The sequence below is a fragment of the Triturus cristatus genome, chromosome 3_1 (assembly GCF_964204655.1).
Source record: "Triturus cristatus chromosome 3_1, aTriCri1.1, whole genome shotgun sequence".
Classification (NCBI taxonomy): Eukaryota; Metazoa; Chordata; class Amphibia; order Caudata; family Salamandridae; genus Triturus; species Triturus cristatus.
Window position 1 is genome coordinate 976,985,373 of NC_140583.1, and position 25,023 is coordinate 977,010,395.

General features: G+C 47.1%; 1 protein-coding gene across 24 annotated transcripts in view; it reads right to left on the bottom strand.

The window, feature by feature from the left end:
* The window catches only part of PUM1 (pumilio RNA binding family member 1), an 897,051-nt gene that overhangs the window by 266,770 nt on the left and 605,258 nt on the right, over positions 1 to 25,023 (bottom strand). For all 24 annotated transcript variants that reach the window (XM_085645644.1, XM_085645641.1, XM_085645638.1 and 21 more), the window contains one exon: positions 6,190 to 6,457. In XM_085645644.1, the coding sequence (XP_085501770.1) occupies positions 6,190 to 6,457 (268 nt within the window). The remainder of the gene's footprint in view (positions 1 to 6,189; positions 6,458 to 25,023) is intronic.

Sequence of the window (25,023 nt, forward strand, 5' to 3'; positions counted from 1 at the left end):
TCCTGTCGCAAGTACTTTGTTCTTTCCAGATAGAAACTAATCACCCTCCTAGGATCCAAGTGATGAAGCCTCTCCTCCTCCTTGGAAGGGTGGGGGGGGGGGGGCATAGAAAGTAGGGAGGGTAATGGACTGCCCGAGATGGAATGGAGTTGCCACCTTAAGCAGAAAAGCAGCCCTGGTCCTGAGTACCATCCTTTCAGCATGTATGGTCAAAAACGGAGGCTTTGAACTCAAAGCCTGAAGCTCACTCACCCTCCTAGCCGAGGTGATAGCCACAAGTAAGACAGTTTTGAATGACAGCAGTCTCAAAGGACAACTATGCATAGGTTCAAAAGGGGAACCCATTAAGAATGTTAAAACTAGATTCAAGTCCCATTGGGGCATAATGAAGGGAGTAGGCGGAAACATTAGTAAGACCCTTAATAAACCTTAAAACAACAGGAGATTTGAAGAGCACCTGCTGATCAGGCAAACAAAGAAATGCAGATAAAGCCGACAAATAACCTTTAACAGTAGCCACAGTACAACCCGGCTGGGCCAAATACAGCGATAAACAAAGAACATCAGAAAGATGAGCCTTTAAGGGATCAATAGACCTCTCTCCACCCCATTTAACAAATTTTGACCACCTGTAGGAGTAAATGGACTTAGTGGAGTATCGCCTGGCCGATAAGATAACATCCACCACGTCAGGCGGGAGAGAGAAGGAACTCAGGTTGCCCCGTTCAATCTCCAGGCATGAAGGTGCAGGCTCTGGAGGTGGGGGTGAAGAACCTGCCCCTGCGAGAGGAGGTCTACCCTGAGAGGGAGACGGAGCGGAGGGAGCAATGAGAGGTGAAGTAGATCTGTGTACCACACCCTTCTTGACCAATCCGGGACGGTCAATATGACTTGGGCCCGGTCTTGGCGAATCTTCCTCAGAACCCAAGGATTCAAGGGTATGGGAGGAATTGCGTAAAGGAGTTGTGAGCTCCAACTCAACTGAAACGCATCCCTCATCGCCCCCTGCATCGGAAACTGGAGACTGCAGAATGACAGGCAGTGCACATTCTCGAGATTGGCAAACAGGTCCGCCCGAGGAGTCCTCCACGTCCGGAAGATGTGTCGAACTACCTCCGGATGAAGCCTCCACTCGTGGTCGGCGGATAACTGTCGACAGACTGTCCGCACGCACGTTCAGCACCCCGTCCAGATGATTTGCCATCAAACAAATCCTAAGGTCCTGAGCCCAGGACCAAAGCCGCAAAGCCTCTCAGCAGAGACGGTATGACCCTACTCCTCCCTGCTTGTTGACATACCACATTGCGGTAGTGTTGTCCGTCAGGACTTGAACCGACTGACCACGAAGGGAAGGGAGAAAATGGAGAAAGGCCTTGAACGCCAAACGTATTGCCCGCGATTCCAGAAGATTGATATGAGAATCTTTCCTTTGGAGACCAACGACCCATGATCTCCAGATCCCCCAGATGAGCACCCCACCCTAGGGTAGAGACATCCGTTATCACTGTGGCAATCGATGGAGGAGGATGAAAAGGCTTTCCTTGAGACAGATTGCCCTTCATGCTCCACCAAGACAGATCCGCTGCAGCTTCTCTGGCGATCCTGACAGACTCCCTGAGATCTCCATTGTGCTGATACCACTGCATGTGGAGGCACCACTGGAGTGACCTCATGTGCCAGCGTGCATGGCTGACCAACAGAATGCAGGAGGCGAACAGACAGAGCAGACATTGGACCTTCAGAACTTGAACAACTGCTCCATTGTGGAATAACGGGATAATTTCCTGAATGTCGAGAATGCTTTGCGGAGGAGGAAAAGCTCGACACACAGTGGTATCCAGTACTTCCCCTATAAACAGGTTGCGCCGAGAGGGCACTAGGTGAGACTTTGGCACATTTATCGAAAAACCTAATCTGAACAACAGCTGCGTTGTTACCTGCAGATGACGACACACCATCTCTGGCGACTGCCTTCAGAAGCCAGTCGTCCAGGTAGGGGAAAACCAGGATCCCCGACCTCCTGAGATGGGCAGCCACCACCGCCATCACCTTGGTGAAGACTCGAGGTGCAGTAGTAAGACCAAACGGAAGGACCGCAAACTGGTAATGTTGCGAACCAACCGTAAACCGGAGATACTTCCTGTGTGACTTCAGGATTGGGATATGAAAATACACATCCTGCAAGTCGATGGACACCATCCAGTCCTCTTGTTGCACCCCCTAAGGTGCACCTGCACTAGGGTGAGCATCTTGAACCTCTCCTGCTTGAGAAACAGATTCAAGACTCTGAGATCCAGGATGGGTCGTAACCTGCCATCCTTCTTGGGAATCAGGAAATATTGGTAGCAGCATCCCTGACCCCTTTCCTGCTCTGGAACCACCTCTATCGCACCTTTTTGTAAAAGGACAAGCACCTCCTTCTGAAGAAGTAAATGATCCTCCGTGCAAAACCCTTGGCAAGGAGGGTAAGGAGGAGGGAATTCCCTGAAGGGAAGGGCGTCCCCATTTTCTACCAGATCTAGAACCCAAAGGTCCGAAGTGATCGATTTTCAATCTTGTAGAAAATGGGTAAGCCGACCTCCCACCGGACCAACATGATCCAGGATGGCAGATCTAGGGCTATCCTGCAATACCAGGAGGGGTTGGGGAGGGAGAGGAGGAGGAAGAAGGCTGACGTCCGGCTTCACAAAGGTGACCTCTGCCCTTACCCCTATAGAATTTGTACAAGGGGTTATGTTGCTGTGGCGGCGGCGGCTGTCTGTAACCACGAAAGGAAGACTTGCCGAAGCCACAGTAACGTCTATAGCCATAACCTTTCGCCTGCGTCTGCAGACCTGAAGACTTCGCTGTGGCCTTACTGTCCTTAAATCTTTGCAGAGCAGAATCAACTTTCTCCCCAAACAGTCTAGAGCCATCAAAAGGCAGATCAAGAAGAGCAGTCTGTACACGAGGAGAGAATCCAGAAGACCTCAATCACGCATGTCTTCTTGTTGCAATGGATGAACCCATCACCCTGGCAACCGAATCCGCTGTGTCCAGGCCAGACTGAATGACTTGGCGAGCCGCAGCCTGAAAGTCTGCCAGCACCTCACTCAGATTTCCCCTATCCTCCTCAGACAATTTAGGAAGAAGTTGTTTGGCAGAGTTCATAAGAGCATGAATGTATCTACCCAACAGACAAGTGGCATTGGTAGATTTCAGAGTCATGCTAGCTGATGAAAAACATTCTTTGCAGATTGTTCCAACTTCTTGGAATCTCTGTCAGTAGGAGCCTGCGGAAAAGCACCTGTGGACTGCTTGGAACAAGAAGCCTGCACCACTATGCTCTCAGGAGAAGGGGGGGCGGGGGGCAGGGGGATGAAAGCAACATCGGATCCCCAGAAGTAGATCTATATCTTCTGGACTCCGACCTTGAAACTGCAGGAGGAGAAAGTGGGTTTTTTCACACATCAAGGATTGGCCCAGTCAATGCTCCTTTGAAAGGCAAAAGAGGCTCAACCACAGAGGAAGGAGAATGAAGCACCTCTAAGTAAATAAGGCTTATATTCAGCCATAGGAAGCTGCAAATCCAAAAGTTCAGCAGCCTTCCTTATCACAATATGATTAGGTGCAACTTCTTTTGAGGGGGAAGCCTTCTGAGAAGCAAAATCCCACTCTGGGGTAGTATCAAGTCCACTTGCCTCACACAAACCCTCAAACAAATCCTCCGTATCATAAACTTCCCCTTCCTCCATTTCCTCAGCTTGGTACTTTCCTCCTCTAACAAACAAAAGCTTCTCTTCTTAAGCGTATTTTCGGTTGCGGCGTCGGCGGAGCCACACGCGACATAGAAGGAGGATCTGCTGTAGTAACAGTCGCTGATCGAATCCGAGAAGGTTCACGGGATGGAGCCCGAGAGTGTCCATACGGCGTCGACATCGTCGGAGCCGGAAATTGCTAGAACGGCGTCGTCGACATAAATGGTACAAAGGGGGCCTGAGGATACTGATGAGGCACACCCAAACCAAAAGCCATAGGACCCATGGCACCCGAAGGTGCTCCAGAGGGGTATGAGACCCTGGCGAACACGCCATACATCGCATTTAAAAAATGCGATGGATCCAAACCCGGCGCCGGAAATTGTGGGTACTCAGCCAGTTCAGGATCCAAATGAGGCACCTCTGGAGTCAGAACCGCCGGAGTCAAAGGCGGAGCCACAGGAACCTCAGCATCAGCCGGATTCGACACACCCTCTGGAGTCGGTGAAAATCTCGGCGTCGGTGAACGCTCCGGAGTCCCCTTGTAAGATGGAGAATGAACCGTAGTCACCTGAGGAGAAACTGAAGGAGAAGGAGAGACAAAGTCCTTTACTCGACGTCGATGGGCTGGAGAAGGCGACCTCAAAGCCACAGCCTTCGACGATCGGTGCCAAGATGCATGCCTCTTCTTCTCCTTTCTCTTGGAGTCATGCGACGTTGAAGATCTTGACTTAGACCTTTTTCGACCCCTTTTTTCTCTTCTTGCCTTAGCCATATGCAATTTGGCCTCCCGTTCCTTCAGAACCTTCGGATTCATCTTCCTGCAAGAAGAACAGCCCTCGACGTTGTGGTCAGACGACAAGCACCAAAGACAGTCCTCATGAGGTTCAGAAATCGACATGTGACCCCCGCATTCTTTACAGGGCTTAAAGCCAGACTTCCTCGGAGTAGACATGCCAAAAAAAGAGAAAGATAATCAAAAATACAATGTATCCAGACAAAAGTAAGGAGAGTCCCAGAAAAAAAACGTTAGTGTCGACAGCGCGGAAAAAAAGGGAAATGACGTCATCACGCCAACGTGGCCCTTTTATGGCTCCAGTGACGTCATGCGGAGCAGCGTGTGGAGCTATGGCATTGTGACCACCTCATCGGCGTGGAGAGCTGGGAAAAAAGTTTCCGCGGAATGCTGGCGCAGGGGATATTCATAAGGTGAGAAATCCACAGGCAGATTTACAGTGACACATCAGCAAAAAAGTGGGGGTAACCATAAGAAACAGATCCTACTCTCCTACATCCCCTGTAATCTTCAACCTCAATAGGGGGACCCTTGGTGCTGTGCTCACAGATAATAGCACTTAGATTCACCAATATGCTGATGATACACAGCTATTTGAAAGTCTCCTCTGCTACAGACATATAATGCCTCAAACACTGACTGCATAACATCCAGTCCTCCAAGTCCAGCACCTACCTTAACTCAACCAAGATAATTCACATTCTTTGCCACGAACAACAAATGCGAAACAGTACAAACCTGACTCAATGAAATTAAACTGAACTGCTTTAAACCCCCACTTCAACTAAATGCCAAGTAACCTTGGTTTCACACCCTGGACGCCAAGCTCACCCTCAAGGAACACACTGCCAAAAAACAAAGCCAACCTAGTACCCAGCTCTTTCTTCTAAAGGAAGGGAAACCATTTCATCCAAAAAAAACAACTTCTTTTCAAGCGCTCGCATCTGAATGGTGGTAACAAGCTGCCCCATGGCCTCCCAAATAGGCACTCCAAGGAAATTCCTCAAGTCGCAGCACTTATCCAGGGCCAGTAAAAATATGGTGTCACACCTGATCGAGATTGATCTCCATTGGCTCTCCTATGCAGCCTGGACGATCTTCAAAAACAACTGCATCATTTACAAAGACATCATGACCAGCAACCTGCTTATTTTACAGACAAGACCACCATCTCAGATGGCTCCCAGCACACCTACAGCTAGGTCAACTTGAGACGGCTGACTAAAACGTAAAAAGGAAAAGTAAAAATCAAACAAGCCAATAGGCCTTTTCCATCTATGCACCCAGGATCTGGAACAATATACCTGTATCCAACAGTATTGCCCCGACTATGCTCCAATTAAGCAGAGTATTGCAGATGTACCTCTTTAAAAAACACATTACAAAGCATTAACAGTCCACAAGCCACCCACTTCAATCACTTGTTGACTTTGTCTTTGATCTTTTACAGTGCTCCGCAGCCTTTTATCTAGGCTTGTGCTATAGAAACACCACATACATACAATACAGTATCAAGGCCTGAAAATCTAACTTCATTTGAGCACGGGCCCAACTGCTTCATCATTTCATTTTTCACAAAAAGGTTTCGTTTTCTGATGTACACAACAGGTTACAGTTTTCAAAGTTAAGGGAAACACAATATTGCGTGCAACATACCTCGAGCCATGCTGATCTTGGGAAAACTCCATAATGTGCCCAGCTATTTCTCGTAACTGTAGGTTTGGATACCGGTTGTTGCGAAAGTCTTCCAGAAGCCGACTCCGCCCTGAAGGCATGACATCAGACATACCATAGCGCAACCTGGAAGATGGGAAAAGTGTGCTGCTCGGACTGAATAGGCTTGAGGCACTACTTGCGCTCCGGTATTTTGCTTCAGCTCCAGGGGCTGCAGAAATATACCTCCCGCTTCCATTTGTTAGTCCTCCTGTTGGTGGAAAGTAAAACAGTTAATGAGCAAGTTTAGCTGTATCATTAATCTAGAGTACTGTGACTACTTCGCTACTATTTGCAATTTGCAGTCTCGACATGTGCCAAACAGCTCTGTAAAACGGAAGCCATGTTCAGTGTTGCCTGAGACATTAGCCTTAAGATCTCACAATAGCTACAGATTTCCTTTAGTAGAAGGAAAAAACAATGTAGTGAAAATGGTTCTGGTAAAATATTATCTAAAATAAAAATCACCCCCCCAAAAAACCTTTATCCACATTGGCAAGAATTTGCCTTAAAAGTTTCAAATCTGTTCTGTAGACATTGTATTGTGCTAGTTGTAGGAAGGTGGCTCTGTATATACTATACCATAATGAGGTATAGTGTGCACAGAGCCCAGTGAAACCCGAAAGCTAGGCAGAGGTAAAAGTAGATAGCACCTTACCTCTAGTGGCGGTAGTGTGGGCGAGCAGTAAGGCTTTATCAGAGGGTAGTGTTAAGCATTTGTTGTACACACTCAGGCAGCAAATGATGTCACACACTTAAAGACTGAACTTAGACCAATTTGTAGGTCTCAAAAATATTTAGTTAATTTATTTCTAGAACCAAGACAAGCTTGGTGCAGGTAAGTGAAATAAATGCTTTGCAAAATCGTATGCAGTGTTTTTCAGTTGAATGCAGGTTCAAATGCAGTTGGTTGAATTACAGGTAAGTCAACAGTTCGGAATTAATTTTTAGTTACTTTACAGATTACTATGTATGTTACTTTTCAGATTACTTTTGCTAGAATATCACGCTGAGACATCTCCTAGACGAAAGGTAAGAAATTCACTTTTAGTACATATGCAGTTTATCAATATTCCATACAAACCAACTCCACACTTAAAACAATTCAAGAAAAGCAGTCAATGCAATCCTTTAATTTTTTTTTTATTCATACCCAAATAACGTCACATACAAGAATACAGATCAATAGATCATGAAAAATAGAAACAGTTCCGATAACATTGTGCAAAAATGCATATAGCTCACTTAAATAAAAGACGACAAAGCAACGAGCACCTGAGTACTAGCGATTGCTAAGTATAGTATATGCAATTTAAAGCTAAAGAAAGTTCGCACCAGTCTTGAAAAAAGCATCACAGGTCCTTCTTACAGAAAAAGAGATCCTAACATCCTATTCTAGTAGGGTTGTGCAAAAACGCAATAGATCACTTTTTATAGATATCAATAGATCATAGGTGATGGCAGAAAATCTACTAGGGTTGTGCAAAAATACAATTCTATTACTTAGAGAGGCAAACACCACATATGAGCTAATCCAAAATAAGAGCAGTTGCTAACTATAGCATATACAGTTTATAATTAGAAAGATTTTAAGACTGTGCTAAAACAAACATTAGAATTCGTTTATATTGGGGATAGAACCTTTACAACCACCTTATTCCAACCTGTCAGAAACCTATCTGAGGAGAAGCCAGCCATCACCACTCTTAAGGCCCCCTGACTTCTTTACACCATTTTGAAACATGCACCAAGATTTCCCCTCCCCCCCCACGGATTCTGACCTGCCTGCCCCTACATGTATTCAAGGCCTTCTTCTGAGGATATATTCCAAGAAGTCTAGCTAGCCACATCTGAAATGTAGGTGGCTCTACAGCCTTCCATCTGGCAGCTACAATTATCCTAAATATTTCTGTTCCCACAAATACACAATATTCCTGTGCAGTTTCAAACTCCAAGGAGCTATCATATTCCAGGAGCAGCAGGGTAGGGGTTAATTTAAGTCTCAGTCCAAACCTATTTTCCCAGAAGTTGAGTAACCCATTCTTTAAAGGAGATAGTTGATCACATTCATAATACATGTGAATTAATGTGTCCAGTCCGACCCGCATCTAGGACACCTATCATCTGCTCCCTTTCCCCACTCAAATAATTTAGCTGGGGTAAAATGCAAATTAAATACAGTTTTATACAAGTGAGCCTTTAAACAAGTAGATAAAAGTATTTTCACAGCTAATAGTATCTTGTAAATATCCACATTCGGGTTGTTCAGCTGCCTTGCCCAGTCTGTCTGTCTTTATTAAATCATCTGGTAGTTCATCTATCAACAGGCAATAAATATTTCTAATTCTACTAGTCTTCCTGGTAATTACATCTAACATTGGTATCCTATCCAGATTTACCGCCAGTCTACATGTGGTAAGGATACTCCTAACTTGCGCACATTTAAAAAGATGATTTGGGATGCCGAATTCTTGCTGCATCCTGAAAAAGTGGAAGATTTCCTCTTCCCCATAGAGATCTCCAATTGTAGCCACACCTAGCTCCTCCAATTGCCTTCAAATAGCATCGTAAGAGAGGGATGGGAAGAGCGAGGATCGCCACAGGGGAGTAAATCGACAAAGCTTAGGTATCGCCATATGTTTAGACACTCTTTTCCATATCCTCCACGCACCATCAACAATCTTGAAGCGAAACTTTTTATAATAACTCTGCTCCATTTGTCTCAACAGCAGCCCCGGGGCCTCCTTCCCTATGGCGAGCTCATATACTGCTGGTATTCTGCCTGCACTTTCAACCTTCCTAACCCTTTCTGCCAAAAACAGGGAGGTCATCTGGTGCAGAAGAGCTGCCCAATAGTATAAAGTTATGTTAGGGATTGAAAGTCCCCCTCTACCCTGAGGGAGAGTTAGATATTTAAGTGACCTTCTCACTTTCCCGTATTGCCAGGTAAAATTAGAAAAGATAGCCTCCTAAGTCTTCAATATTTGCTTGTCCACCGCTAGTGGGACTGCGCGAAATAGATACAAGATCTTGGGTAGCAGTCATTTTTAAAAAGTTCCCTCTACCAATTACAGATAAGTGCAATCCATTACCTTCACAGATATCGTCTTTACCAGGGGGTCAAAATAAATTTTCACAATTTCATCCACCTTCGGGCTGATACGATCTCCGAGGTAAACTGCCGACTCAGCTTGTCAAAAATCATTAAAAACAGTATTCTCAGTGCAAATCACAACTGTCTTCCCCTTATTCAGTGCGTAGCCGGATACATGCCCATATTCCTCACCTATACGAACAATCTCCCTAATTACCTCTGTTGGGTCAGAATTTATCACTGCAACATCGTCGGCGTACCCCCTACTTATCACTGGTTTGATCTCCTGGCACTGCAGAAGTTTTACCACCAAGGGATTGATATACAGAGCGAATAAAATGGGTGAACAGGGGCATCCTTGTCTGGTTCCCCTGGATATCATATTTCCTGATTCACTCCCCATCACTTGTAGTCGGGCTTTTAGGTCGGAATACATAGCTTTAATTACCTTTATAAATTGTGGTCCAAAGCCTTTTAATTCCAGTATCCCCCACAAGAACCTCCAGGAGACCCGATCAAATGCCTTCTCGGCATCCAGAAGGATCATAGCTATCTGGCCCCCTGTCCTAGCCATGATGTCAAATAGCGCTATACCCCTCCTGATATGATCCGTTGTTTCCTTCCCTGGGATAAACCCATGTTGCCAGGGGAAAACCAGACGTCCTATAATCCTCACTAGCTGAGTGGCCAATATCTTCGAATAGATTTTAGTATCCGAGTTAATTAGGGATATAGGCCGATATGAGGCTGGAATAACTGTCGGTTCTCCTTTCTTTGGAAAGATAATGATGTCAGTTTCTTTCCAAGATTCTGGAGGATGGCCACTATATTGTATGCCCTTAAAAAGGTCAAGTAAAAGAGAGACTATCTGGGTTTGCAATATCCTATATACTTCCAGGGGGATCTTATCCGGGCCAGCAGCCTTCCCTAATGCCAATTCTTTTAGAGTTGCCAAAACCTCCTCTAGTGAGATATCCTTTTCTAAATCATCCTTAGCTATGCTATCCAGCACCTCACCAAGGTCTGCATTAGTTACTATTCGGGAAATATCCTGTATTGTTCCAACTTTACCTGTGTCATCCTGGTACAACTGTTGATAATAATCCTGAAACACCCTTATTATATGATATATGTTGGTGTATATTTGGCTATCCTTCTTAATTCAGGATATTAAATTCTGAGCTGATTTCTGGCGGTTTCGAAGGGCTAGTCTCTTACCCACCAATTCCTCACTTTCCTAAGAATTATTCCGCGGGGACTGAAACTCTTCTGCCGATTTTTGCGTAAGCCAGCTATTTATTTCAGCTTGAAGGGCGATTATTCGATGTTGAGTTTGAACCAACTCCAGATCCTGTGCTATTAATAAAACATGCTCTTCTCCTGCTAGATTTCGCATCAATTGGTCATTCTCTGCCTCCCGCTGATTCCTTGCCCTTGCAACGAAGCTAACCATTGCACCCCTAAGACCAGCCTTAAAACAATCCCACACAACCCCCCTGCCGGCACTATATGTATATAGAAAAATTCCTGGGACCATTCCTTAATGTATTCAATAAAGGATTCATTAACAAGCAAATTTCTATCAAAAGTTTATTTATTCCGAATTCTTGTGAACCTTTTGACTTCAATATCTAAAATTAATGGATTGTGATCAGAGATCACTTTGGGAAATTTCCTGATGCCAGCTCCATTAATTATGTCCCTCGTACCTAGGAAGTAATCAATCCTGACATACTTCCTATGGGGGCAAGAATAATATGTATATACGGGGCTAGTGGGGTTCTTAAAAGCCCAGATATCAACTAAGCAATGGCTACTTATAAGAGATGATTGCGCCCTATGTATTTTAGGCTTACGGCCTTGGTACGCCCCTTGATTTAATTGCCCTTGGCCAGAATTCAGGGAGATATTAAAATCTCCACACAATTACTGGGCAAGGCCATGCTGCAAGCTCCAGCCCAAGATCTTAAAAAAAATTGGGATCATCTTGATTTGAGCCATATACCGCACATACCGTAAAGCCCTATATCTAGCTCTACCATTGCCCACCTTCCCATTCCATCTGCAGCCTTTCGTTTAGCCTATCCTAAAGCAATTTTTGCTAAGACTGCCACCCCTCGAATGTTTGAGCTGCCTGTCATGTAAACCAGCAAATTATAGCCCCCAATGCCCAGCCACCCCTTCTTCTCCCATGGAATGTGAGTCTCCTGCAGACATATTGTAACAAAGGCGTTAGTTCTCACAAACTCGGCCAACCTAATCCTTTTCTCTCTATAATTCAGTCCACCTACGTTCAATGAACAGATAGTTAACCTCCCCATTTGAACTTAAATCCGTGTCCAGCTGAAATACCTCTGCTCTTTTATTTTCCCCTTCGTGCAACAAGTAATCTTTAAGCACATTTCTTTCTCGCCTCTGGGTATGTTTTTCTTTTAGTTTTCTGCCCCCCCTTCCCGCCTACAATCTCTCGTGTCCCAACCCCCCTCCTCCCATCCCCCGACCCACTTCCCCTATCCACCGCCACCCTTTAGAGGAACTCAGACTGTGGTCTGTGTGCGATGGATACAGCATGCAGAACGAAGAGCCCTATAATCCTCAACCTTGTGTTCCAAACAATACCCTACTACATGCTTCCTTAGAGAGAAACCCCCCTCCCCCCCAAAACATTACCCCTCTTCTTCACCCCACACCTTTTTAATTTCCTACTTTAATAAACCTTCTGCTCAATTCATTTCTTCTGATTAGTTTGTACTAGCCAGATTTACTCTGTAAGACCATCTAAAAGTTCCTTAGCTTTGATTTCAGATACAAAGAATCGTGCTTGCACCCTCCCCCACCCCCAATCACTTTCAACCGAGCCGGATTGTTCAAGAAGGCTTGTGCATTTTTATCCTGAACGGTTTGATCAATTGCCGTAGCCGCCATCGCCTTTCAACAGTAGTATGGCATAAGTCCGGCCGGACGAAAAACGACACTCCACCCCTGATTCTTCTTGCTTCGGGTCTAGCCTTTTTGGGGATAGCTTGCCACAGAAGAAAGTTCCTGAAGTATACTAGGATGGCTCGTGGCATTGCTTCTTCCCTTACTGGTTGCTTTTGTACAAACGGGACCCTGTGGGCACGTTGCACCTCTTGGGCCTAATTCTAGTCTGTGTACTCCGGGAATGCATCTCTTCTCAAATCCACAATGTACTCGCAGACATCTGCCCCCTCTGGAACCCCGAGCATCCACAAGTTGTTGCGCCTCTGGCAATTTTCATGCTCCTCCAGCTTACACTGTATGTCAATTAGCTGGGACTCATGGGATTTGGCTAGTGCTTGGGTGGTTATAAGGTCTACCTCTGTGGTAACAATCCTTGACTCAAGATCAGTCGTTCGCTCCCCAATGGCTCTGCAGGTCTTTGTCAACTTCCTGACCACCCCCTGCACCTTCCACATAGCTGATTGACCCATACGGCCATCCTGTCGCGTCTCATCCCGATGCAAGGATATGGCCTGAAAGATGGCTTCCAAGGGTTAGTACATTTAAATCTGAAACTGGTTGTCCACTGGCTGAAGGTCCGGTGAGTTGATTCGTAGAAGTATAATACGAAGTAAGGTTTCTATCCCCCATTTTTTTCCTTCTCTTCTGAACAGTTTTGGCCCTAGCCCATCAGTCTCTTCCATATCACTGTTGTAAATGTCAGTAGAAGTATCTGAACCTTCCTCTAATCAGTCCCCCCCGTCTGACACAGAGAAAAAGAAAATCACTTGGCTCCTTATCCAAATCCTTATCCAGATTAGACCTATCAGCTGTATCAAGCCCCTGAAGACCCCCTGCCTGAGTTAAACTGCTGGGATGTGTTGAGCCTTCTAGCCTGTGCTCTTCCATCATCCCATCCCACATTTGCTCCCAGTAGACTTGCTTCCTGGTTATCTGGGACTGTTAGGTCTACATTACCAATCCTCCCCCAACCCCCCCGTTAGCAGTCAGTGAGGGGGGGGGGGGGTGGGGGGTTCCGCTCCTGGCCTGGCGACTGGATTGCTTCCATCCATCGTTTGGGGAGACATCTGCATTTCGCACCGCCTCCACTCCTTGTGTTGTGCTCCCCCAGCCTGTATCGCCTTCAGCCTGAGCCTTCCTTGCAGTGGGGCCTCTCAGAAGCTCAACCACCGTAGGGCCGGGCGGACGCAATTTTCCCTTTTTTCCTGGGCTTGCTCCAGGGCTTGTTCGCGATGCTCTGCCTGCTGCCCTCGGTGCCCCTGCCGAGGCGTCTGCATGGGTGTGACAGCCGCAGCATCGACACTCGTCTCTCGCACCTCCGGCTGATCCTTGAGTGTGGGGCGAGCAGTCCTCTACTTTACCGCTCCACCTGCTGGCTTTGGCCCCATATCGTCCGCTGGTGCAGAAACAACTCCGTCCACAAGGTGAGAGTCGCCGGAGATTCGCTTAGGCACCTCTCTAATCAGCCTGTCAACGTGCCTCAAGACCGCCAGACCCATTACTGTCCCAATTAGGTGCACCTAGCTCCTTACACCTTTCGAGGGACCATGTCACTTCGCCTTGTATATAGTGTCATCTCCACACGTTCTTCACTGATAATTCCACATGCAGATACTGTTAGGGCTCTTTAATGGTCTGCTACGGTCTCAGTTGGCCGCCATCTTGCCTCTCCCGCAGTCAATGTAATCCTATGGGAAGAAATAGAGTTATCAGGTTTACAGGTAAGTAGATATTTGTGGGTGTTGGTATTCTGCGGTTAAAACCAGGGTTCCCCTAGGGTGAAGGATGCACTCTTGAAACACCCTCAGCGGCACTAGGGCGGCCGGGTGCAGAGTGTTCGTGCCCAATGTTATCCAATGGGGGATAGCGGGACTCCGGTTGGTGGCTGCTCACTACCAGGCCACAAGGTTGTGGGAGCAAAGCTCCTGGTGTTAGGCTCAGGGCAAAGGGGCATCCGACTTAGCACCCAAAGTACACTAGGTGTGGCGTAGGGGTGGTGGAGTGCAGGGTGCTGTTTTGGCATTGGGTGCCCTGTTGATTTCAATGGGGATTCTCTGGTTGCAACAAAGACTGCAGGTTCGGACAAAGATCTTCTGGAGGTGACCACCAGTTGGAGAGGTAAGTTGGGATGCCGAGAAACCATCAGTTCGGCCACCCAAGGCCATGGGATGTAGGGTGCAGTGGTGTCCTTAGGCGTGGGATCCTCCAGAAAGGGGCGGCTGGCTTAGCTTGGGGATTCGAGGCAGGTCAGATCACCAGAAGACCTTCGTCCCCAAGCCTGCAGTGCCTTTGCAAACTAGAGGTTCCCCATTGAAACCAACAGGCCGCCCTAGTGCCGCTAAGGGTGCACTTTGGTGCTACTTTGTTTTCCCACTTGCCCTGAGCTTAAGTCCAGGAGATTAGCTCCCACAACCAAAAGGCCCACTTGCCAGCAGCCACCAACCGGAGGGCCCCCTATGCCCCATTGGTTAACATTGGGCCACAGCACTCTGCACCAGGCCGCACTAGTGTCGCTGAGGGTGTAACTAGATTGCATCCTTGACCCTGGCGGACCCCTGAGTCTACCCCCAGAACCTCAACTCTTACTACCAAATACTGACCTCAAAACCGATAACACTATTTTCCTCAGTAGGATAACTGACTGTTTTTCTGTGAAAAGGTTTTAAGTGTGGAGTTTGAATACCTAAAGAGATTCTTTAAAATTGCACTGCTTAACAAACGATTTTACTTACCGGTTTACAGGAAATGTCCCAGAGTAGTATCCTGGTATACTACTATGAGTAAGAAAAGTAATCCAAAAGAAAAGAACTTGCATATAATCTTACTGAAAATCCCATTCAAACTATATGTATTGTATTCTGAAAAGTATTGCATTATCAGTAACACTACTGTAATCAAATCAAAGTACATTTACAGTTGCAATCCAAACTGTTACAATCTGTATATTTAATGCGAAGTACTTATCACTTACCTGTGCCAGGCTTGCTTGGTTCAAGGACATAAAATACCTAAAAGAATATTTTTTATACAAAAACAATTGGTCTGAAGGTCAGTCTTTGAGTGGGTGAATTTATTTGCTGAGTGTTTACAACAAATGCTTAAAACTGTCCACTGATACTGCCTTACTGCTCGACCACACTACCACAAATAGAGAGTGAGGTGCTATCTAACTTTACCTCTGCCTACCTTTGGGGATCCACTGGACTCTATGCACACTATCCCTCACTTTGGTATAGTATATACAGAGCCAGCTTCCTACATTGGTGGATCAGCGGTGGGATATACAACTTTGCATTTGTTGGACTACTTGGTTACCACCCGATCACACGACAGAACTCTCAAATTATCTTTAGAATTCTGATATTTCAAATTGGCATTTTTTTACAAAATTACTAAAAGTCTTGTTAGGGTCTTGGTTAAGTCCCTTTAGAATTTTAGAAAAGTAAAAATCACTTTAGCTAGGGTTATAGGGGTTAGAAGTGTTTTTTTTAACTAGGTCTCAAAACAAGAACCCAGCTGTTAGTGAAAATAACCACGACAGAGGACTTGGTTGAGGAGCTCAACCTCACCCCTTACGTTTACTTGTATTTCAAGGAGTTAAGGTCCCTATGTAAAACTAAAAACATAGTTATGGGGTCCCATCCCACTGAACAAAAGCTCCAGGAGCTATTGGCTGGGTATGCTAAGGACCACCCATCTGAAAATGGTGAAGACCAGTCATATGAGGAAGGAGAGGATGGGGATGACCCAGTAGATCAACCCACTCCACTTACTAGAGAGAAAAGGGTCCAAGTACCCTTGACCTAGATCCCACACAGGTGGATCAGGTACCACGGAGGACATTGAGGACAGCCTCAATGAGGAGGGCAGACTTTTAGTAAGGCTGACCAAAAGACTAGATCTAAAGACCAGGTTGCTGGCTCTAGAAAGAGAGCAGAGATAGCCTAGCACCCATCAATGGTGGCAGCAATTTACTTAAGGATAAAGAGCAATCTTATGATCCTAAAATCCAAGAGGATTGTCCCTATATATGAAGAGTGATGATATCACAAAATGGATCACAGCCTTTGAGAGGGCTTGTGAAATGAGAACATTGAAGAAGTCACAATTGGGGGGGCACTCCTTTGGGAACTGTTCTCTGGTAACTGCAGAGACAGACTCCTGGCCCTTACAGGGGCAGATGCTGGATCTTATGACCTCATGAAGAGAACTCCGATTGAGGGATTTGGACTCACAACTGAGGAATATAGAATTAGATTAAGGGGGCTCCCAAAACACTAGATGGTTGGTTAACTGGACACAATGTGCATGATTTCAATGGAATTTACAATCTGTTTCTAAAAGAACATTTTATGTAATTGAACTGATGAAAAGTTACATCAGTAGACCTAGGTCTAATTTCTCCCCAAGAATTGGGACAGAAGGTAGACCACTGGGTCAAGATAAGAGTGTCAAAAACATACACTGGGGGTGACCAAAAGAAAGGGGTTATAAAACCTGGCCAGGGGAAAGGTGGTGAGAAACCCAAAGATAAAAAGCTTGAGTCTTCTAAACGGGCCCCAAAAACCTGCACAGGGGGGTGGGTCCCTAAACTTTTCCCAGTCCAATAGGTACAGGGGAAAGAACTTTGATCCTTTAAAGGCCTAGTGTAACAACTGTAAGAAGTTGGGACACTTAAATGGAGATGCTCCTAGTTCTACTACAGCTACTCTTGAGGTAGCAAGTCTCCAGATGGGATGAACAGGGTGCCAAGAGCAAATCTGGTTGCACACTGAAGCAGTTCTAGTTTCAGAAGGGGAAGAGTTTGCCACTGTAACTGTGTGGTCACCCAACTTAAAAAAAAGTACTTACAATACCCTTGGATTAACGGAACAGGTGCCAGTGTCACGATGGTGAGACGCGCACTGGTTTCCCCTGAGTAACACTTGATTAGGAGAACTTACCCAGTCACCGATGCTGACAGTGTAACCTCTAACCATGCAATGGCTATGGTAACAGACTGTGTGTGTGTGTGTGTGTGGGGTGGGGGGGGGGGGGGGGGAGGAAGGGAGGGAGGAAGGGGGTGTTTCTGGCCTGAAGCAGATGGTGTACTCTCCAAAGCTACCAGCTGCATATCTGCTTGGCAATGACCTGGAAACATCAGCATGGGCTGAGGTTGAACTGAAAACCTATGCAGCAATGCTGGATATCCCTGAATTGGTGTGTGTAAAAACAAGAGCACAGAGCAAGAGACGGGGTAAAAAAGAAGTGTTGGAGCGTGAAAGTATGGCTCAGCCTTCCAAGAGAAAAGGTAAGTAGACTGGGGAACCAGCTTCTGTACAGCAAAAAGATCAGGACCCCTCTCCTCAGGTAGAGGACTTGGACACCCCAGAGGGAAATGAGCTGATGTGTGAGAAAGTGCCATCTTTCTTGCATGGTATGCCCCCACTTTTTGCTGAATTGCTGTCAGTACTTTGACTGAGCGTGCCATTGGCTCCTGCCAATCAGGTGCCCAGGGCCTATGTTCCTTCCCTAAAACCTAAAACCCAAATTGGAAAACCCTGGCCACATGTCAGCCCCTGGTAAATGGTACCCTAGGTACCCAGGGCCTTGTGACCAGGGAAGGCCTCTAAGGGCTGCAGCACTTATTGTGCCACCCTTAGAGGCCCTGTACCCTAACACAAACACACTGCCCTTGCAGGCTGAGTGTCTGGGTACAAGACAAAACAGAGTCGACATGGCACACATCCCTGTGTGCCATGCCCACCACCTACACTGCCATGGCATACATCAGCCACTCCTCTAGCTGGGTGTCCTATGCCAATGGTGTGGGCACAGGAGCATGAGCCCTGTGCCCCTACAGTACCCGGGTCCATTCCTGGGCACTGTAAGTGCAGTGCTGCCATTTTAGAGTATAAGGTGCTGGGAGTTCGTCAAACACAAACTCCACAGCACCATAATGGCAACACTGAAGAGTGAGAAGTTTGGTATCAAACTTCTCAGCACATTGTACCCGCACTGATGTCAGTGTGGGATTTAATGTATAAAGCACTACAGAGGGCATCTTAGAGATGTCCACTGAAATCTAACCTACATCTGGTCTGAGTGGCAGCAGATATGTTGCTGGACCCCTGGGTGGAGAGCCCCCGCTCTCCTGGGCCTGCAACAATGCACATCCTGGGCGATGTGCTAGGTCTCCTCCCCCAGGATGGGCAGGGGGAAGCTTCAAAGGCATGCCGCCTTTGTGAGCTTCTCCAGGCCACTTGCTGTACTCAGCAACTGGCCCCCACCGGTTCTGACCCCCACTCTGGCGGGAAGACTGTCCGGAAACCCCAAGTAAGAACAGGGGATGTGCCAGCCTCCGCCAACCCCACCCCTCAGGTGGGAGAGGCGAGGTGAAGCACATCTCCGGGCTCTCGCCATCTTGAAGATGGGAAGCCCTGCCCAATCAGGACTAGGCTACTGTCCCCCTCCCACAGGAGAGTGGCAGGATAGGGGGTGTACCCACCCCAGAGCAGCGACCCATTGGTCCCTGCCCTTTACCTACCTGTAACTCCCGTAAATCTAGTATTTAGGGGCACCCTGAACCTTCCTTTCTCAGATTCCAGAATCCGAAAAAGCAAAGAAGAACAAGAAAGAAGACCGGCCATGCACCTGCTAAGAAGAGGAAGACACCAACTGCTTTGGCCCCAGCCCTGCCGGCCAATCGACCCTGAAACCTGCTAAATCCCGGCCCCTCCTGTGGCCAGCAACCTCACAAACCCCGGAGGTCCTGGCTACCTTGTGACTGAGCATCTGGGACTCCCATGAGCAGTGGCTCTGCTCAAAGCAAGTTTCTAACCCCTGGCATCAGCCCGGAACCGCTAACCCTGCACCTGCCAAGCCTGGCCCGGAGTGGACAAAGACCCCAAGGACGTCCCCCCGGCGACGGTGACCCCGAATCCGACACCCAAGGACCCACCTAGACGCTCCCGACGACGCCTGCAGCCTCAGAACCAGGGACCCCCCCCCAACCGCTATCAACAGAGGGTAAGATTTCCCGACATCAACAGCAACCCCTGCACCTGGCGGCCCCCTGTGCCCGACTCCTGGGTACCTACCTATCCTCCAACTACCCAACTTACCTCTCGAAGTGGTGGCGGCACCTGAAGAATCTTCGTCCCCGAGCTTGCAGCCTTTGTTCGTCCTGGAGCTCTTCCATTGAAATCCATTGAGCGCCCGAAGGCTCAAAAGCACCCTGCAACCAGCCGCCCGAGTGATCCTGGCAGTGCAGCTTCTACTCCTACCTAGCAAGTGACCAGGAGCCCAGCTCTGACAGCCGCGTGGCCTGCTAGTCAGCAGCCACCAACCAAGGCCCCCTGCCTCCCATAGGATAACATTGGGCCGAACTCACTCTGCACCCGGCCGCCCCAGTGCCGCTGAGGGTGTAACAACTGTACCAACCTGACCCTGGGAGACCCCTGAGTCTGTGCCCAGAACCTTAACTCTGCCAGTCGAGTACTTACCCAAAAACAGATAACTCACTTTTCTTCCATAGGGTAACATTGACTGGTTTCTTCTGAAATTTCTTCTAAGTGTGGAGTTTCTAAAACTTAAAATATTCACCTAAAATCAACTGAGTAACGAAAACGGAAATACTCACCTGCTATTAGGAGAGATCCCAGTGCGGGATCTTGGTGGCCAGCACTGACCCTGAAAACTACTCACAACCGTACTTACCACTAACCCAATTTTCTTCCATAGGAAATCATTGACTGTTTTTCTGCGAAATTTCTTCTGTGTCGGTTTTTGCAAACTACAAATATTCTTTTAAAACGTACCAACTGTGAAAACGAAATTACTTACCTGTATTAGATAGAGTTCCCAGTACTGAGCCTAGGAGCCCAGCCCTGGATTACAAAAGTAACGAGAACATACTTTACCTGTAACTTGAATTTTCTCCTATAGGAAACCATTGACTGTTTTTCAAAGAAATTTCTTCTAAGTGTCGATTTTACAAACTTATAAATATTCCTTAAAAATCGCCTATATAACAAATGCAGTTTCTCAACTGCTTACAGGTGGTACACTAGTGCTGGATCCAGGATCCAAAACCGACCTAGAAAAAGTAACCATAACCCCACTTACCTGCTAAGTGAATTTCCTTCCATAGGATAACATTGGTAATTTGATCAGAAAAAGTTTCTAAGTGTCAACTTTTAAAATAGCAAAATAGTTTAAAAATCACAACAGTAACTGTTTTTTTGCAAAAACAATTTTTATTGCATAATTCAAGTACAATAGCCATCTGCAATGACCAGCATATCATTGGTCTTCTCCTAGTAATATTCTCCAGTGCATAGTACAATGCAGACCACTTCCAACTATCAATGCTTTGCCCCCCAACATTCCCCAAACACAAATATTCCCTCCCCCCACCCGCATGTCAGTGTGCCATAGTCGTAGGTGCCATGAGAAGTCCATCTCGTGATTGGCCGTGGGAGCGGCCGCGAGCCACTCTCCACCCCCACGATCAGGCGCCAAGCAGCAAGGAGAAGAGGAGCCCTCCCGCCACCACGTGTGACCCGTCAGTAGCCTTTCCACCACTACTCTGCTGCATGCTGCTCCTGTGCGTCAGTGCCCTCCTCTGCTTCTGTGCCCCACCCTCGGAGGTCCACCACTAATGCTTCCCATGCATGTGCCATGGCTAATGCTTTTTCATCATTTCCCCGCAGCGCTAGCTGCAGCCTGAGTGTACTCTCGCTACCCGCCCATTTTGTGAAGGTAGTTCTCCACCTCTCAAAGCTGGGGCCAGTTCTCGATTTCCAATGCAGGGTAATTTCTCTTTTAGCCATCACCAGCCCTAGGTCGCAAAACTTGCTCGTGTCTTTCGTGCGCGGAGTGTGGGGGAACCACAGCAGCAGGCAAACTCCCATTTCCACCCCCAATTCCCGCCCCGTTACGTGGGTCAAGCAATCAATGACCTCCCCCCAATAACCGCAGAGGTCGCCACAGGACCAAAACATGTGCTTAAAGTCGGCCCCCCTCCTCCCCACAGCGAGGGCACTGCGGAGCGGGACCCCCAAAGTATTGAAATAATTTAGCTGGCGTCAAATAAGCCCTATGCAAGATAAAGTACTGCACCAATTGAAACCTGGCATTACGTGTGCTCTTCCAGGCCCGTCTCTAATCTGGGCCACGTCAAGTCCGGGATGGGCTTCCCGATGTCCAATTCCCATTTATCCTTCAGCGCACTCAAAGGGGCTAGGTGTTCCATCGCCATTCTCTGATAGAGGCATGTAACAGCCTTGACCGTGCCCGCCGCCATGACCACATACTGACAGCCGGCAGCCGTCTGCGGTTCAGAGAGTCCCGTGTTCCAGTGCTTTTGTAGGGCTGCCACCAGGGCTGCGTGGAGTAGGTAGTCTCCCCTCGGGATCCCGAAGGAATCCTGCAGTCCCTGGAATGGCTGGAGCGCTCCATTGAGGTACAGGTCCCCCACCATCTGTAGCCCTAGGTCTTCCCACTGAGCCAGCCCCGACCAGTCCCCTCCGTGGGGGAGGGCCGTGCACATGCCCAATGGGATCTCCGGGGCGTAGGGGTGAACAGTGCCGACCCTCCGCAAGCTGCGGTTCCAACACAACCGGAGCGTCCGCTCCTCAAGCGTCAGTTGCAACAACTCTAGTCGCTGCTGGAAGACAATAAAAGAAAGGACATGCCGCGGGATCACCCTGCCCTGCGGGTCTTCGGGACCTCTAAACTCCCTTGCCACCGCCTGCGTTAGCCATTGCAGCTGGGCCGCCAAATAATACCACTCGAAGTCGGGCACAGCAAGCCCTCCCTCTGCTCTGGTAAAAATCACAACAGTAACTTAACCGAATTTACTCACTTGTTTCCAAGAACTGTCTCAGGACTGAATGTAGGATCCAGTCCTGGAGTTAGAAAAGTAATGCTGAAAGTAATTAATTGCATATAACTTAAAGTTCCCATTGATCTCAATGTATTATTGTGTTTGAAATTGTGTTGCCTATTGCAACAACCTGTAACTATTACCTACAAAAGTCAATTGCATATTGCAAAAGTATTTAACTAAAGCATCTCATTCTGAGAAAGTATATTTTGATACCTATTGTTTGATCTAAAATAAAACAACCATATATTTTTTATCTAAACCATTGGCCTAGAGTTCAGTTCTTGAGTGTGTGAGACCATTTGCTGACTGAGAGTGTACAACAAATGCTTTACACTGTCCTCTGATACTGCCTCACTGCTCGACCAAGCTACCACTTTAGAGAGTAAGGTTATATCTAACTTTAACCTCTGCCAAACCTCTGGGGACTGTGGACTCTGTACACACTGTACCTATTTGGGAACAGTATATACAGAGCCACTTTCTCACACTATGGAGCTGGACCATTACCAGGTTGAACTCTTAGGCCTAGGGGGACCCTCTAGGGAAGAGCTGTGCCTTGGACAGCAGTACTGTCCAACTCTTGAAAGCCTGAGGCAACAAGCTGCTGCACAGGAAAAGGGAGATGTCAGTGGTACCCACAGAGTTTATTGGGAAGAGGGTCTACTGTACACTGAGGCCAGAGACATCAAACCTGGAGCCACTAGGGGAGTGGTAGTGCCTCAGAAGTACAGGGAGTTTCTCTTAACTTTAGCTCATGACATCCCCCTAGCTGGACATCTGGGCCAAACCAAGACTTGGGAAAGACTATTTAGTTACTTTTACTGGCCCAAAATGCACCAAAAAGTAAAGGAGTTTATCAGTTCCTGTGTCACCTGTCAGGCCGGTGGCAAGACAGGTGGCCCCTCAAAGGCCACCCTGATACCACTACCTGTGGTGGGGGATCCCTTTGAAAGGGTAGGTATGGACATAGTGGGTCCACTTGAACCTCCCACAGCATCAGAGAACACATTAATTCTAGTGGTAGTGGATCATGCCACTAGGTACCCTGAGGCAATTCCCCTTAGGACTACTACAGCTCCTGCAGTAGCCAAGGCCCTCATTGGTGTCTTCAACAGGGTAGGGCTTCCCCAGGAGGTGGTTTCAGACAGAGGTTCTAACCTCATGTTGTCTTACCTAAAACAGATGAGGAAAGAGTGTGGAGTACAGTACAAGTTTACTGCACCATATCACCCACAAACCAATGGCTTTGTTGAGAGATTCAACAAGACATTGAAAGGCATGATTATGGGGTTCCCTGAAAAACTCAAAAGGAGATGGGATGTCCTCTTACCATGCCTGTTTACAGAGAGGTGCCATAGAAGGGAGTAGGGTTTCCTCCTTCTAATTTCTGTTTGACTATCCTGTGAGGGGACCACTGTCTTGTAAAAGAGGGTTGGGAGAAGCCTCTCCAAGAACCCAACCAAGATATTGTGGACTATGTGCTTGGCCTTAAGTCCAGAATGGCTGAATCCATGGAAAAGGCATCCAAAAATCTTGAGGCCAGCCAGGAGCTGCAGAAGCACTGGTATGACCAAAAAGCTGCACTGGTTGAATTTCAACATGGGCAAAAGGTTTAGGTTTTGGGGCCAGTGGCACCGAGGGTACTCTAGGACAGATGGAGTGGCCCTTACCCTCTCCTAGAAAAAAAGAGTGAGGTCACCTACTTGGTTGACCTGGGAACAAGCAGGATACCCAAAAGGGTTATCCATGTGAACCACCTGAAGCTCTTTCATGACAGGGCTAACATCACCATGCTGATGGTGACTGATGAGGATCGGGAGACAGAGTGAACCTCTCCCTGACCTCCTCTCATACAGCCCAAAAGATGGGTCGGTGGATGGAGTTGTCTTTTCAGACACCCACTCTGCCCAACCACAGACTGATTGCAAGCAAGTCTTGCAGCAGTATGCAAAGCACTTTTCCTTGACCACTGGTCAGACAAACTGGTGTACCCATGATGTGGACACTGGTGACAGTTAATCTGTCAAAAACAAAATCTATAGACAGTCTGATCAAGTCAAGGAAAGCATCAGAGCTGAAGTCAGCAAGATGCTGTAGTTAGGGGTTATTGAACCCTCTGAGAGCCCCTGGGCCAGCCCAGTTTACTCTAGTACCCAAACCTCATACACAGGGTGGAAAGTGAAAAATGAGGTTGTGTGTGGACTATACAGGGCTCAACTCTGTCACCAAGACAGATGCTCACCCTATACCAAGAGCAGATGACTTGATGGACAAATTGGGTGCAGCCAAATTTCTAAGCACCTTTGACTTAACTGCAGGGTGTGAGAAAGTGGCTCTGTATATACTGTTCCTTAATAGGTACAGGGTGTACAGAGTCCACAGTCCCCCAGGGTTTGACAGAGGTTAAAGTTAGGTATAACCTTACTCTCTAAAGTGGTAGCTTGGTCGAGCAGTAAGGCAGTACCAGAGGACAGTGTAAAGCATTTGTTGTACACACTCAGTCAGCAAATGGTTTCACACACTCAATAACTGAACTCTAGGCCAATGGTTTATATATAAAAAATATATGCTTGTTTTATATTAGAACCAACACTTGGATTTAAAATATACTTTCTCAACAATAGATGTTTCAAATAAATACTTTTGCAATATGCAGTAGATTTTAGTAAACAGTTACAAGAGGTTGCTTGTAACTGTTTACTAAAATCTACTCTAAGTAGGCAACTCTATTTTTAAACAACAATAAATTGAACTCAATGGTAAATTCAAGTTATTTGCAACAGATTACTTTTTAGATTACTTTTGGAATTCCAGGACGGGATCCTAGATT